This window comes from Lagopus leucura, unplaced genomic scaffold, assembly GCF_019238085.1.
Source record: "Lagopus leucura isolate 7727_CA_CO unplaced genomic scaffold, USGS_WTPT01 Super-Scaffold_100027, whole genome shotgun sequence".
In the NCBI taxonomy this organism is placed as follows: domain Eukaryota; kingdom Metazoa; phylum Chordata; class Aves; order Galliformes; family Phasianidae; genus Lagopus; species Lagopus leucura.
In genome coordinates this window covers 2,912,085-2,927,223 of record NW_024962278.1, presented here as the reverse complement: position 1 = coordinate 2,927,223, position 15,139 = coordinate 2,912,085, and the positions used below count along the sequence as shown (strand labels likewise).

General features: G+C 37.6%; 1 protein-coding gene across 2 annotated transcripts in view; it reads left to right on the top strand.

Annotated features, from left to right (window-relative positions):
- The window catches only part of TENM2 (teneurin transmembrane protein 2), a 614,809-nt gene that overhangs the window by 502,575 nt on the left and 97,095 nt on the right, over positions 1-15,139 (top strand). The window contains exons 9-11 of one of the 2 annotated variants that reach the window (XM_042880629.1): positions 3,070-3,275; positions 11,046-11,241; positions 14,056-14,157. In XM_042880629.1, the coding sequence (XP_042736563.1) occupies positions 3,070-3,275; positions 11,046-11,241; positions 14,056-14,157 (504 nt within the window). Of the gene's footprint in view, positions 1-3,069; positions 3,276-10,771; positions 11,242-14,055; positions 14,158-15,139 lie in introns of those variants that run through there. The other variant, XM_042880628.1, reaches the window with a different exon arrangement.

Genomic DNA, 15,139 nt, shown 5'->3' with positions numbered 1-15,139 from the left:
GGGCTGGATGCAGAGCAGAGATATGCATTACTCCAAAAATGAAGACTTGAAACTAAAGAGTCATTCATCCATTCCATTCTTTGTTCTTTTTTGTTTTTTGAGGGGTTAAGTGTATCTTCATCACGTGTCTGTCACTTGATAAATGCTCATGTAACTCACTTTTAAAATTCTCTACTGAGTTGAACTCCTCCAGCTGTCACAGTCCTTAGGAATTGCTAAGTGGAGTCGTGAAACACTGAAATATTGTGGAAGGGGAATGGTTTGGACAAGTGGAAAGTAGGTCACCTTTGTAGTAGAGCAAGAAAATAACATCTATGGGGAGGTGCTTCTGAAAATAATGCCAAACCAAACTGAATAATTGCAGTAGTTTTAGGAGCCTGAGTCATGTTTTTAGGCTGATTATTCTTTATTAGTTTGCTGGTCTTAACTGCCATTTTAAGCAATTTTTACACTAAAGCTTAATTATCTTCATGAGAAAAATAAATTGCCATTTTGCCATTTAAAATTTTTTTTTGTAGGTTTGACATTCAATATATTATCACCTGTGAGGTGTGTATCAAAGTAGTGTGAATGTAACTCTGGTTCTCTTGATGACTAGAATATTCTCTTCTAAGCTTGGTTGATGTATTACGAGGTTAGATCCTCCTGGAAAATAGCCTTTCTCTGTTAGAAACACAGAACGGAATTTGTAAATACAAAGGAGGCTTAGGCTAAATTCAACCACAACTACGAAAACTCGAGCCTCTATTGAAGATCTGTCTTTTAATGATAGGAAGTAAACTTATTTGCAAAGTAACTCAAGTGAATATACAAGCACTGCTCCAAAAGCATTGCCTCCTGCTTTATTATGTAGGCTGAAGTGTGCTGACCAAAACATGCAAATCAGATACAGCATAAGGTCATTATAACCCCATGTCAATTTTAAAGTGTTCAAACAAGGATTCATTTCTGTGTCATAAGCTGTAGTGCTGTGTTGGTAGCTGGCTCAGGACTTAGTAGCTCTGATTAGATATACAGTGTTTATGAGGTGAGGTAAATGTAATGTTTTACCTGCTTGGAGCACTGGATTTGTGCTGCTGACACAAACCGTATCTCTGACTGTACAGGACCACTTTCCATTGAATGTTAGAGTTGGATCAATAAAGTATTGCTTCAAAAGAACCGAAACAACAAGCAGATTCCACTGCAGGGGCTGGAGGGGAGGTGGAGGGAATGGCTGTTAAGGTGAGGCAGAGTTGAGCTACAGATTCACACCTGCTTTACATCTGGCTTGGTAGATTACATCTGTCAAAGATTTGCACTGGAGTTGATGGACTGAAGTGACTTTGTTTCAGTCATGAAATCAACTGAATTGAAAATACACAGTTCATATTATTCATTGATGAGTGAACAGGTTTAGAATATTGGAAGAGGTGCTGGTGTATTGATCCTTTCACCTTTACTCCTTATGCAGCCTTTATCATAACAGTAATGCTTATTGACATGCTACCTATAAATAGCTTTTTCATTGAAGGCTTCTCTTCAACTGCACATGTTCTTAGAAAGAGGCAGGAATAACTAATTAGTCAGCAACTAATTCTCCTTTCTTTGCAGGCTGTCTCTGCATCTCTTTCATTGCTTTAAGAGCTGTAATGATAAATACATGTTTGATTGATCCATTAGCACAGAAAATGAAAAAAGAAAATTTACCAAGAACTGGGTAGCAGTTGGTGTTCAAATCATTCTTTTACCACTTGAAGACACTGCCAATGTATCTGTTTCATTATGTACAAGTGTAAGCGCTGCTAACAGATCATTTGGAACCAGAAATGAAGCAGTGCTGTTGCAGCTCTCTCAATTAAGGATAGCCAGCGCAGAAAAGCTGTTATGTACTTACCTGCTGGAATTATATGTTATTCTGTGCCATCCTGTTACGTTCACACAGTGCTGGAAAACATTTCTGCAGTAAATTGCCACATATGGAAAATGATGTTTCACCATGACAAAAACATGAAGTAAACAGCTGAGCTTTTAACAAATCCTGAGGTATTGGTACCATCCAGTATGCATCAATAGAGGTATTAATGACCCCTTCAGACTTCTGTGATGGCAACAGAAATTTGTCTTTTTCTGGCCTTTTTGGTATCTGTTATAATAATTAAAATATGGACTTATCGCCAGGTTGCTTGAGGATACAAGACATAAAATGAAATGTTGTATGCTGTAGCTCGAAAGCACTGCTAACTCTTCACCTATCACACTCTGTGTTTAAAATGTGTAACCTCAGAACCATCCTGATCAGCTGCCAAGCAGACGAGATTCACACCAAGTTTTGAAGGCTGTTTCAGGGGCTGGAAGCCAGAGCACTCAACCAGAAGGGCCTTGTATCTTGGCTTCAATAATGCATGCTGAAGAACCATCAAAAGATGGATTTTAGCTAACCCTGCAACTATCTGTGGGGAAGAAAGAGACCTATAGATAGACAGTCTCACTGCTTCAGACAGAGAATTAAAAGGCAGTGAATTGAGTTACACTAACTTTCTTTAAAGAATAAGAAGACACGTGTTACAGTACAGAAACTGTTCTCTAAATCCTCTTCTGTGCATTTCATTTCTTCTACCAACTCTATTGTCTGTGAACGGGGATTTATTGGACTGCTTTGCTATATAAAGCAATAGTAATAAAATTTGCAATCAGTTCATTAAGATTGAAATTACACCTTCAGTTCACCTTTCTGAAATTTGCTATGCTGGTTGCATAGAAGACAGCTGAAAAGCGCAAAAGGAGATTGCAGTGTGCTTAAATGAGTCTCTAAGCAGTCACAGAATTGAAGGCTCAGAGGAATTAGAAGATTGCAGATGCTCCACAGAAACAGGTTCAAAGCCTTCTTTCTTAGCATATATGGACCAAATTCTTCCTTTTTTTATTGAACCAGCAACAGATTGGATGAAATTAGGAAAGTTGCAGTTCGATTTAAACAGCAGCATTGCTGCAGATGTTATTCTTGAATGCCACTGCTAAAAGTGCCTTTATTAAAAGCAGTTATCTCATTTGATTTACAGTTGATTTATATTTGTTTTTATTTTATAGGACCATGGGTCACTAGGAATAGCAGCATAGATAGTGGGGAAACAGAAGTTGGCCGCAAGGTCACCCAAGAAGTGCCCCCTGGAGTTTTTTGGAGGTCTCAGATCCATATCAGCCAGCCACAGTTCCTGAAGTTCAACATATCCCTGGGGAAGGATGCTCTTTTTGGTGTTTATATAAGAAGAGGACTCCCACCATCGCATGCACAGGTACTTTATCCATGTATTTCTTGGCTGTACAAAGGAAACTTCAGAAGTTGGGAGAATTTGTTGGGTTCACGTTTGAGCTTTTGGAGCTTAAGCTTAGGGATTCTGTGTGGTATTTTGGGGATGACTCAATTTTTGATATTTGCCCTGATATTAAGATTTCTAGGTTATTACACACCTTAACAGTATTTTGATGAATGAAATAACCAAGTATGATGTTCTTGCTAGTCAGGTTTATAAAATTACTTTCAGTTTGGCATGAAAGGTCTTAAATCTCTGAGGAAACTATGGAATCAGTTGCAGTAAACCTATCCAGTTACACGCCCATCAAAAATGATAAGTCAAGGTGGTCAGATTCACAATATCAAAACACTATATGCAGTTGGAATGCAGCACAGCTAGATCTGATAACACATCATTTTAGGCCTTTGTAGAAGTTTCAGACTCCACAGGATTTTGACAGTATTGCTGAGCACACAAAAGGTTTGGGCATCACTGCTACCCAACCATATTAGAGGACAGAACACGGTGGCCATGTCTGGAAAGCTTTAATTTTACTATTTTTCCTCAAAGGTAGTATTTAGGCTTAACATCTCACTAAGACTTTGGGCAGGTCTTGCAGCTTGGAATCCCAGTTCTTAATTTCTAACTGTCTGCAAGATGAAAACTCTGCACCACCGCTTTTTTTGCATTGACTTTGTAGTACATAATTAAGGGTGTAGATAAAGATAGCCTTATAGTAGGACCAAATTTATGTATCTTTTTCCTCTAGGCTGTGCAGTGGTGTTTAGATTTCTTTTGCTATAATAATAAAGTGGTATGCTTTGTTTTGCAAAGAGGAAAAAATACATTTAAAGACATTAATGTGAATAGAAAGATTCTCATTTATTTAGATTAGAACTGTAATGAGCAATAATATTTTGCAGTTGCACATACTGAAAGGAAAGAGCCTCCATTCTTTTTAGAGAACAAGGAAAGGAGAAATAGGAACCAGCTTTTGGAAAGGAACCTTTACTTCATGCATATCCTTGCTGCTGAAAATCAGTTCTTCATTAAAAAAATCACCAGCTACACTTAAATGCTTGATTTAGTTTATGATTTCCAAAGATCAAATTTAGAACTTTGAGGAAAAGCCTTTTCAACATTCGTAGATGCCTTGTCCAGGTTTGCAAAGGACTGATAGTATGTTTTCATTTGGCGAAGCAGACTGCAGTTACATAAATAATTAAGCCAAGTGCAGAGACTTCAACATAATTGCATTGTCATACAAAGAAAGTGTTTTCATATTGCTTGCAAGGAGGTATCAGCCCTGAGAGAACAGCGTCCATGTGCATGCACAAAGTCATGATAGAAGGAGTATCAGGAAAACTACACCTATGTTAACTGAATTTGGGATCTACTTATTATGGAACTAGTCTGCATTGGCTCTTATTTCCTGGCTGTTATTCTTGCCTGAAGTCTGAATTGAAATCCAAAATTTTTAAGCTGATTTGGGTAGAATTGAGAGAAAAGGTTTACATAGATTTAAGACTTCTGCTTTTAAGAATTGGTGAGCAAGTAGCTTTACAATTATTCAAACTCCATCGACTTCTCATATGCTGTTAAGAATTCTTCTACGAGTTACCAAGTGTTTGCATGAATCTGATATCCAGGTATGTCTGACTGGTAAGAAATGAAGACCAGCAGACCAAAAATGAAGGAGAAGGGCGAGTGGTTTGTTTTCTATACAGCCAAGGGCTAGTATATAACATCCTGAAGTTCTGTACAAAGATCAGATAAACTGGGAAGATTTTTATACAGTGTTGAACAATTTTCAGCCATTTTCAGACATCCATCCATCACAGAAGATATCCACCGAGAATATGATCGAAGGCTGGGACCTTTCTGGAGGATGTTTTGATTTTTTTGGCACTTGTGTTTCGATGCATTGTCACTGGCCAGATAATGTCTATGGATCATAAGCTGCACATGAGGCAATGACATAATTCATTGAGCATGTCTCATCAGTGCAGAATTTTGGTGCTCTCTTCCCATATCATGCCACCATGGAAAATCACCCAGCAATTTAGATGATGAAAACAAACAAAAGTATAAATCATGAAGTAAAACTAGCTTAGGGCAACCAAAGCTCCAAAATGACTGTCAAGATTTTATGTAATTACAAGTTAACTATAATTGTCTAACTATCACATAGTGGAGGTATGCCTCTATCTCTTAGAAGAAAAATAAGTGGTAGTACAAAATAAATACAGTTTGTACTTCAAGCCGAACATTATTTTCATTTGCACTGTGTTCAGCTATATTTGTTCCAGATCTCATTATAATGTTCTTTTCTGAGAAGCTAGGATCAAGCAGAGTTCCATTCTTTCCTTTGTTAAACCTTTTGAGCACTGGATATAAATTTCATAACCTTTCTGATAAATTAAATAATGAGAAATACCAACTGTGTTTCCAACTTAGCTTGAATCCTCCTTAGAGAACCTCATTTCCAGCCTTTAGGTAGTGGAAGCAGTTCCAACCTTCTTCCATAACAGCATAATGAAATCCTATATTCGTGCAAGTTCTTGGTGCTTTTCGGTGGGAATAATACAGCAGAAGATTGCTATATTAAAATCCACCCAAAATGCTCCCAGGAAAAAGAAAAGCAAGCTGTTACACACTGGATTTGGTAAAAGGATGACCTGTTCTGACAGAAAGAAACAGAATGGTTTTGTATTAATGAAAATAGTCTGAAGTTAACACCAGGCAATATTTTAGAATTGAAATTTGAAATCCTGGTTTCTGCAAGTTAGGGACGTGAACTGTAAAGCAGAGAACAGCTTGACTTGACAGTTCATCATGATCAGTGCTGGTATGTCAAGCCTAGCAAAATCCTTTGTGGGAATAAGTCAATAATCAGCAAATTAGATACATGATTAACCTGAGACAACAAGATGCAGTTCCTGTCTGTGGGCCCTGCTGAGATTTAACCTTCTTGGTAGAAGTGTTTAGCAGATATTCCAGATGCGTAGTTCAGTCAGTCAAACTGATGTAGCTGTAAACTTCTCTAGAAGCAGTTGTGTGCCATGTGCATGGGGAATGGAGCTCTAGAGGAGAGAGGAAATGTTCTGAGTGGCAAGCAGACTAGAAAAAGAAACGCATTGCTTTCAAAGAAAATTCTTCCAATCTATGTAGTACTGCATAGAACTAGAAAAATATGCAGTACAGGCTTGATCGTAGAAGATAGTATTAATAAAACTGATAATGTATGGAAAATGAACTGTAAATGTCAAACAGTGCATGAAGTGATCCTGCAGAGATTACAGCAATTATGTTACTACACGTTGTTAAAGTATTCCCAATGATGCATGAAATAAAGTAACCATATAGAAGCATCCCTACCATGTCTGGAGAAGGCAGTGCATGGAGTTGTTTTGCCTCCGTTTGCAGCAGTGTTTTCTATTTAATGAAAACTATTTTGATTTAGAACTGTCTTTAGTTGAAACAGTGGGAATAGCTGAAGAGCTTCAGTATTACCTTGCTTCCCAGCCACTACTGCGGCTGGAAAGTGATCTGTTCATTTCAGAGCTCTGTGATGGTGACTGTGCTGTTGTAGTGAATGCTGTGCTGCACTGCACCCATTGTGTTCTGTCACAGTCAAGATGCACGTTTAAATGCTGAAATGAGCGCCTTGGCTGTTAGCTGCGTGGGTCAGATGTTTCACGGGTGTATTTTAATGAATAATTACCACCTGGATTTGATAAAGAACTAATTTTAAAGCACTCTGCAAACAAGTTTCCCTGACGTTTGTTTTATTATTGGCTTTGTAGCTCTTACAGGGCTTTAGCATAATAAGATGAATGCTAGCCACAATGCCAGATATGCTTTTTTCTTCTTCTTTTTCATTTCTCTTTTTTTTTTTTTTTTTCCCCATCTGAAGACACATCCATTATTAAGACAAGAGCTCTAATAGCTCTTTCTTTTCAGCTCCTATTTTCAAAGACTGTTAATGATTTTGTATGCAAGTGGTTTCAAATCTAAGAAAAGACGATGTTCCAGTGCCTGAGAGCTGTTTGCTTCTTGATGCTTTCACAACTCGTTCTCTTCTGGCAGGCAGCTGTTCTCAACAGATCTTATGAACGGATGTGTGGCATTGTGCAGAGGATGCATTGTGGATGACGCTGTGCATTGTAGTTGCTATCGTACATGCTCTGTTCCTAAACTGTTTTTCTGACTCCTCGTGGTTACTGGAAAAAGAAAGACCTTATTAGCCCGTTAATAAAATGCATCAGAGAAAGATAGAAGCACTGAAGGAAGAAATCATAAAAACAAATTGCCCAGAAAGAACTTAGCGTGAGATTTAGGTTTGTAAATAAAAGTATGCAGTAGGGTTTTGGTGTGCTGTGTAGTAAAATAAATGAACAGTCATGGAAAGTGTGAATTTGGAATTTGTTTGAAGAAGTAGCCTTCTTTATATGGAGCTTTAATCCTTGTAACTACTCTCCCCTGCAAAACTGAACGGTGAGGATGTCATCATTTGTGATTTCTGGTGCATTTTGTTTCTGGCCAGATTTTAGTTGTTTTTAGTGTGATTTTCTGAATGAAGCCGCAAAATATAAAGGATCGTTAAAAAAAAAAAAAAAGCCAGTGAAAATTAATAACTGCTTCAGAGCTGATTTTGATAGTTGACTAGATCCATTTCCTAGTGCATGCAATTCACTTTTCCTCAGTAGTTGTTCTTGTTAGATTAAAAAATTACGCAGTGGCTTCTTAACGATCATGAAAGTATTTATTTTGTTTCCTAGCTGTGTCTTCTAATCTGTGCATATTTGTCAGTAGGTAGCTTTAAAACAAAAGTGATATCTTTGGAACAGTGTTATATAATGGTAATTAATCATGAAAGTGGAGTAAATCAGAAAATCAACAGGGCAGCGAGAAACAAAATGATGATCCAGCCAACCACAGAGAGAAATCAAATCTGGTTATGACCTTCTCAGTGACCTTTTGGTCAGGGATTTTAGATTTTGGGGTGCATCCAGTACTTCCATTAAGATTGTACATGCAGGCAAGCACCAGCAAATGAATTATCTTCTTTCTTTTTCTCACAGTCCTGAGGAATCCAGAGAGGGATAAACATTTATTGTTATATTCTACATCAGTTTGCGGTGGTGCTTCACAAGTCATAAAGTTATTGATGTTTAGTCATTACACTTTTGCCTGAGCATGAAATAGTTCTTCACGGTTTAATTGAAGAGTCTCTACAGTGTGTAGTTAAAATTATTGCCTTATGGGGAGCCATGCCAAGAGACCTGCTCTCTCTAGGTCACACCTGTCATTGTGAAAAGAGATTCTGCAGCTAAAACTACTTCAGGCAGTTTCAGCCTGAGTACTATTCCCCTTCGATCTTGCCAACTGCTGAGCCTTCTCTGCTATATGAGGTAGAATCAGCATCAAACAGAGGGGAGGCAGAGGAACCTGCCAGCATAAGCAGAGATGAACAGCATGTTGCCAGTGAGAAATGTCAGCTTTTATTGCTACTTCCCTAGCTGACCCTTTGTGAACGATTGTTCTGAGGAACAAGATTTCTTTTTCCCAAGATGTTGCCCAAGTAATAACATTTCCCAAAGAGGTGATGAGTCTGTCCTTAACCTCTGACTGCTAGACAGTAGGTTTTAGTAATATTTCCAAATGTCATTGATTTAAGAGATAGATACATGTGTGTTTGGCACCTCGGACGCTCTGAGAGTTTCTGACACGGCAGAATTCTCTACACCTCTGGTGTGCATTGGCTTAAATGCATTAATTTACCTGATTTATCTTCTTTGGTGAAAATCCTGTGTGAAAAAAGGCTCAATAAGAGGCAATTAGATTTTAACAGTTTGGTGAAACTTTTTATTTCACATCACTTATTCTTTTGCCATGAGTAAAGGCATTGGGAAGAGTGACTAATACACTTACTGTGGCAGTAGCCTTCAACAACGGTAGATACAGGCTCCAACTCGTGCTGTCACGGAATTCCTTTGTGGCTGCATACTGATGTCATGGTTTCATGTATTTAAAAAGAAAGTACTAGTACCTCCATACTTTTGCCTTTGTTGTAATGCTAAGTCTGTTGAGTGCTTTATTACTCCTATTACTACACAATTTCAAAACAGAAAGGTCAGCTTTTATATCACTGCTTGAAATAGATGTGCAGTATGTCACTAACTCATTAAATCAGTCCAACCTTCTGTCTTTTCTACAAGAAGGGATAATCTTCGTTATTTTATTGCATATTGTGTATTATTTGCTAGAACTCAATGTTAAGGAGCACAATTCGATGTACAAGACAGCCCTTATGGATCTTTTTTGGATGGAGGTTGACAGTTTTCTGTTTAAAATAAAACAAAGTGAATGTTTATGCTTTCTTAGAACTGCCACAAGCACAGGCTGTACATGCTGGAGATAACAGAAGGAAGTGCAATGAAACTACTGGCCAGCAAGCATGTACTTTCACTATATTTTATTGAACATATCTCTTTCTTTAGGTATGTCTGTCTCTATCTACTCATAGATAGATAAATGTGTCTAAAACAAGTTGTATTTTCATAGGGGACTTGTTATGCAGCTATGAAAAGATGAGATATTTTTTCTTGTTTCCTAAGGACTTCCCTTAGATAGGGGCCATGAGAGCTGGGAAGCTGAGCGTAGCATCAGATTGAGAACACGAGAATCACAAAGCTTAAAGACAGAATAGGAAAAAAATAAATATATATTTTTAAAAAAAAAAAAAGAAAGAGTATTAGGAGTTCTGGTACAGCTGCTTTGCTATGCAGAGTTATTCCCTATTGCAGATTAACCAATATTTCTTCTAGTCTTTGTTTAATTGTGTGATGCAGTGGCATCTCCACTGGGAGGCTATTACTGAGCTTAATAGATGGGAAGCTTATCTGACATTCATCTTAAATTTCTTTCTTTCTTTTTTTAGCTTCATACCGTTAATGGTGCCATCCCTCTTATACTCTAAATAATCACTTGCTATGCTTCATCTGTCTTCCAAAGATTAATGTAATTTTCCAAAGCATCCAAACAGAAATTCTCAGTTTTCCTTAATAGAAGTTCAATGCCTTCAGCTACCTGATTTGTGTTATTCCTTTTCCATGCTCTCTCTGGTTCTTGTATCCTCTTACCCGATTGTTCTGCATATAAACTCAGGTAAGCAAACTGCTCTGTGATGTCAAACTTTCACAGTGTGTTTTAATTGGATACTAACTTACATTATGTTAGACAGACCCATTTTTTGTTTGTGCTTTCCTGTTTGTTTTTGCATTCTGGGGTTGTCCATTCAATTATATGTCTGAAGGTGCATCTGACATATTTGTACATCTTGCAGCAATAAATTGTGGCAGGTGATTGCTAAGGAAAGGGTGCTTCTCTCACATGTTAAAGTTTTCCAGCTTTGAAAGCTCTGTAGGAACCTAAAATTTTGTGAAGAGTCAAAGCATTGATTTTAACTTCTTTCTCAAAACTCGACTGGTCAAGAAATACTGCTGGTACATTTTTAATCACCTGTGCAGAGAAAAGATGCACAGTTCTGTGTCAGTTTTTAGGAAAACAGTCACGAAATTCTGTGAGTTCAAGGGGAACCCAGTAGAAATTAGCTTCATATTAACCTGTCTTCCAGAAATACCATTTTATGATGTTTCTAATACAAGACTATGTGAGATTTTGAGATATCATTCTGCATTCTGGTCTGTTTGTTTGGGGTTTTGTTTTTTTGTTTTCTTTTTTTGTTTTCTTTTTCCTATACTGCAGTATGATTTCATGGAACGCTTGGATGGGAAAGAGAAATGGAGTGTGGTGGAATCCCCACGGGAACGGCGAAGCATTCAGACTCTTGTTCAGAATGAAGCTGTGTTTGTTCAGTACTTGGATGTGGGTTTGTGGCACCTGGCGTTTTACAATGATGGCAAGGACAAAGAAGTAGTCTCCTTCAGTACAGTTATTTTGGGTAGGTATTTCCGGAAACTGAGCATTTCTTCTCTTTATTGATACATTCCCATACTTAAAGTCATGATACTCTCATTCAGTCTTTAGTAATCAGCCTTTTTTTGTCCTTGTGTTGTTGTGCATTTTTTCTTAACGCTAATCTCAAATGGGTCCAGTGGGGTATTGATTTTTTTCATTATTTTTCTTTTAAGATTTTTGCATTCCTGTAGTTCTTGAGGTTAGTTCTGAGAAACAAAACTTCATTCTCCAGCTGATGTTCCTCTCCCTTTTCACAGTCATTTTTTATACCTATTTGCTTCTCCAAAGACCTTTCTTTGTAAACCAACAGGACACTGCATTCAACAAGAGAGCTGTTTAATCTTTGCAGAAAGATGGTACAGAATGCTGACAACTGAGAATGAGGTTGTTTGCAGTCACCTCAGAGGTGAACTAAGCTCATTAATTAGGTATATGCCGTATTACAGCTAGCTGCTCACCTAGTGGTGAGCATCTAGCTGGTGTTCCTCTCAACGTGATGGAATAAATAGCAGAAGAGCATCCAACCTATCATCTGAGATGCTTTCGGTTTTGTTACAAGAATAATTTTGGCTTTAATTGAAAGCCAAACTGAACATAAGCTCTCCAAGCTTTGTCAGAAGGTGTGTTGATCTCTGGAGCATTTCATGAGCTGTGAAAGTCTTATCACAGTAGCATCAAAAACTGAGATAGTCTACATGCTATTCCATCCTGGCTGGTGAAGTGTTAAGTGACTCTATATTGCACAAATGTATTAGTTTTGAGAAAGAGAAATTGAAAGAAGTTGAACTGAGTGAGTCTGATGAAAAATAAATTGGAGGTCTTTTCCAGCCGTGTGTGATTGATGATATGAAGCTTTTTCTTCCTTTTACATTATTATAAAATTTAGTTTCTTAGCTGAAGTCCCAGAGGGTGGGGGAGGATAACCAATACTGTGGTATTAAGTAGGAACCTAACTGATCATGTGAACTTCAGTTGGGATGAGAAAACATTTTGGATTCTGTAGTTCATGTGTGGTTTTGAAAGGGTTACTAGGTGCTGCGCATAATGTTTTATGTATTTGTGTATCTGCCATAGAAGGCATTTTCTGCTTCTTCGAAAACAATTGTGCTTATATCTTGGTATGCTGCTACTGTGGCTTCTTAGAAACTCTTCAGCTATGATCAGCTGTCCTTAAAAGGGCTGGCTAGCCTGGACTACAGCTTTCAAGAGTATCAAAGGTCTAATGGACAGGTAGACCATATGATAGTGCAATAATAGTGATTGGACTGAAATACAGAGAAAAATATAGTGTTTTATCCAGTTCACAGGTTATTCTACACACACCCAGTATCAGATGTTTCATAATCAAAAGATCAGAGAGAGATGAAGGCTTCTCTGATGTGAGAGGAGAAAAAATAACAGAAATGATGTTGGCTCTCAGGCAGTAGTAAGTTTGCCATGATTCTGAATACATAGAATTGTGTGCCGTGAAGCACAACGAGTAAATCTATAGACAAACTACTTCATGAGACACATTGATGTTTTTGACCATTACACGTTACAGTTCTCCTTTTCACTGTTTATAAGATTTATTTAAAGAGGCCAAAATAAAGACATCTTTTTGAAATTTTGCTTCTTTTTATTATACTTATTTTGTTATTATTATTACTATTATTTACTAAGTGTCCTGCAACTGTGATATTAGATTTACAGTTTTGCTTGACTCCTGTTCCTCTTTTCAGTTTGGCTGGACAGAAAAGCACTCTGTATGGTACTAATAGTTCCAAATCCAAGATTTGTTTTCTGTGTCCTGCAGCTGCTCTTTGTTTGGTGTCTGGGACTGACATTTAATTTGGGACAGTGCAACCCACAACAACAGGGAATTATAGGGAAGAGTAACAACATTCCATTTATATTTTTGTTCCAGTAATTCAGTGTTGACAATATATTCCTATGAAATCCAACAGCTTTCAATTGAAAATAATTTAAGCATTAATTTCAAAATTGTTATTTAATTTCTGCTTTATATTGTGCAAAGCAAATGTATATGTCATCCAAAATAATAACAAACTGTGGAAAACATACAGGCTGGTACAGCTGAAATTTTATCATCAGGCCGATGTGCTTATGCTTCACAGATTATTGAAGTCACCAGCATTTCAGTTATTTAAGCCTGGAGTTAAACCTTGCCCTCTGGCTTTACAGACCTCTTTGTCATGTGCTTGCATTGCTACTTGGACTTTTTTTGGGCTTTTTTTTAGGGTAATGTTTGCTGGAGCAAAAGAGCTGTCCTTTGTCAGGTGCAGCAGACATTTCTGTCAGCTTTCTTAACAAAGCTTTGAGTATCTGTAGAAAGAAAAGACAGACTCCTTGGAAAAATCAGTTCCACATGGAACAGTGGCTGTGCAAGATCAAAGTCAAATTGTAAAAGGGAGATTGTCAATTTTCCTGCTGAAGTATTATGTTTGAAATACAATATGAATTCGAGTATGACTATAATGATCATAAAAGAAGTTTTGGCTACCTGTTTGAGCAGAGGACTTGAGTGCTAGCAGTGAATTTGAGTGCTGGTGATGCTCAAAGACTTGCTACCTTTAGGCTATCACTGGTTCCTACACTTTCTCATGCTGCCATAAGTGTTGGTAACTTTCTGCTTCCCCTGAAATTCGTGCTGTTAGCGTTATTAGTGTTCTCTGGTTGTCCACTTAGTACTCTCCCAAGTATTTAAGACAAAATAATGTTTAAAAAAAAAAACTAAGCAAATAATTTCCAGGTGAAATAGGAACCATTTAATGTGTCTGTGATGTTTGTATTTCAGATTCAGTGCAAGACTGTCCACGTAATTGTCATGGCAATGGCGAGTGTGTTTCTGGTGTCTGCCACTGTTTTCCTGGATTTCACGGAGCAGATTGTGCTAAAGGTATCGTTTTCCTACGTTTACAAATAAACACAGTGTGTCTTTGAGGTATATGGATCTACAGTGCCTACTAGTTAGCATGGATCCAAGCCAGATACAAGTTGATCAATATGCATTTTTTTCTTAGTTCTCTTAGTTAAGTATGATCAGATGGAAGTATTGCCCTACTGCTTGCACAACTGCAACTTCTTTTTCTCAAAACCAGTATGCAGAAGTAGCAGAAAATTTCCTATTGTCTGTACAAGTGGACAAATAATGATCAATGTTTTCTGATAATAATTAATCCACATGTATACAAAAGACCAATTATCTTCATTAATAGAATTAATGTGTATTCTGGCTTTGCTGAGCCATGCTTCTAGTTTGTTGTTGCTGTCTTGCATATGCAATTGCTCTTGACCAAAGGATATTCACCTTTTCTTTTTAGGAAGCTAGAAGAACTTGGTGAAATCTTAAAATAAGCCTTTTCTTGAGTCTTGAGAGTTTGGAGTAGCTGTGTTAGGGGGAAAAATTTATTAAGGATGGCCTCTAGTTTATAAAGCTATTGGTGCGTATGTTGCCTAAACTCAGTGGGTTGGTTGAATTCCCCAGTGTTCCTGAGCACCGTCATAACGTCACAGTTTGCTTCCTTAGTTTATGTAGCTTTAGGCCCACTGTAAGTATCAAATATTTACCATTGTTTTCCACAGCAATAGTGTTGTTAGTGTTAAAAGGTGAAAAGTGTGTCATTAAAAGCTGTTGAAATGCCTTGAATAGTATTATAAAACTGCTTGGTTTTGCTTAGATCATGATGCAGTGGTGAAGATAGTTCATTGTGGCCCCAATTCTTCCACTGTTGCAGTAGGATGGCAGCTGGCATACCTGTGCCTGTCTGTGAAATACTCCTTTAATAGCTGTTGTAAACATACTGGAGGGAGTAACTTCTATTTTGTGTCCCTGTATTTGCCTCCTAGAAAGTGTCCAATTAGGAGGGAGGCACTTCAAC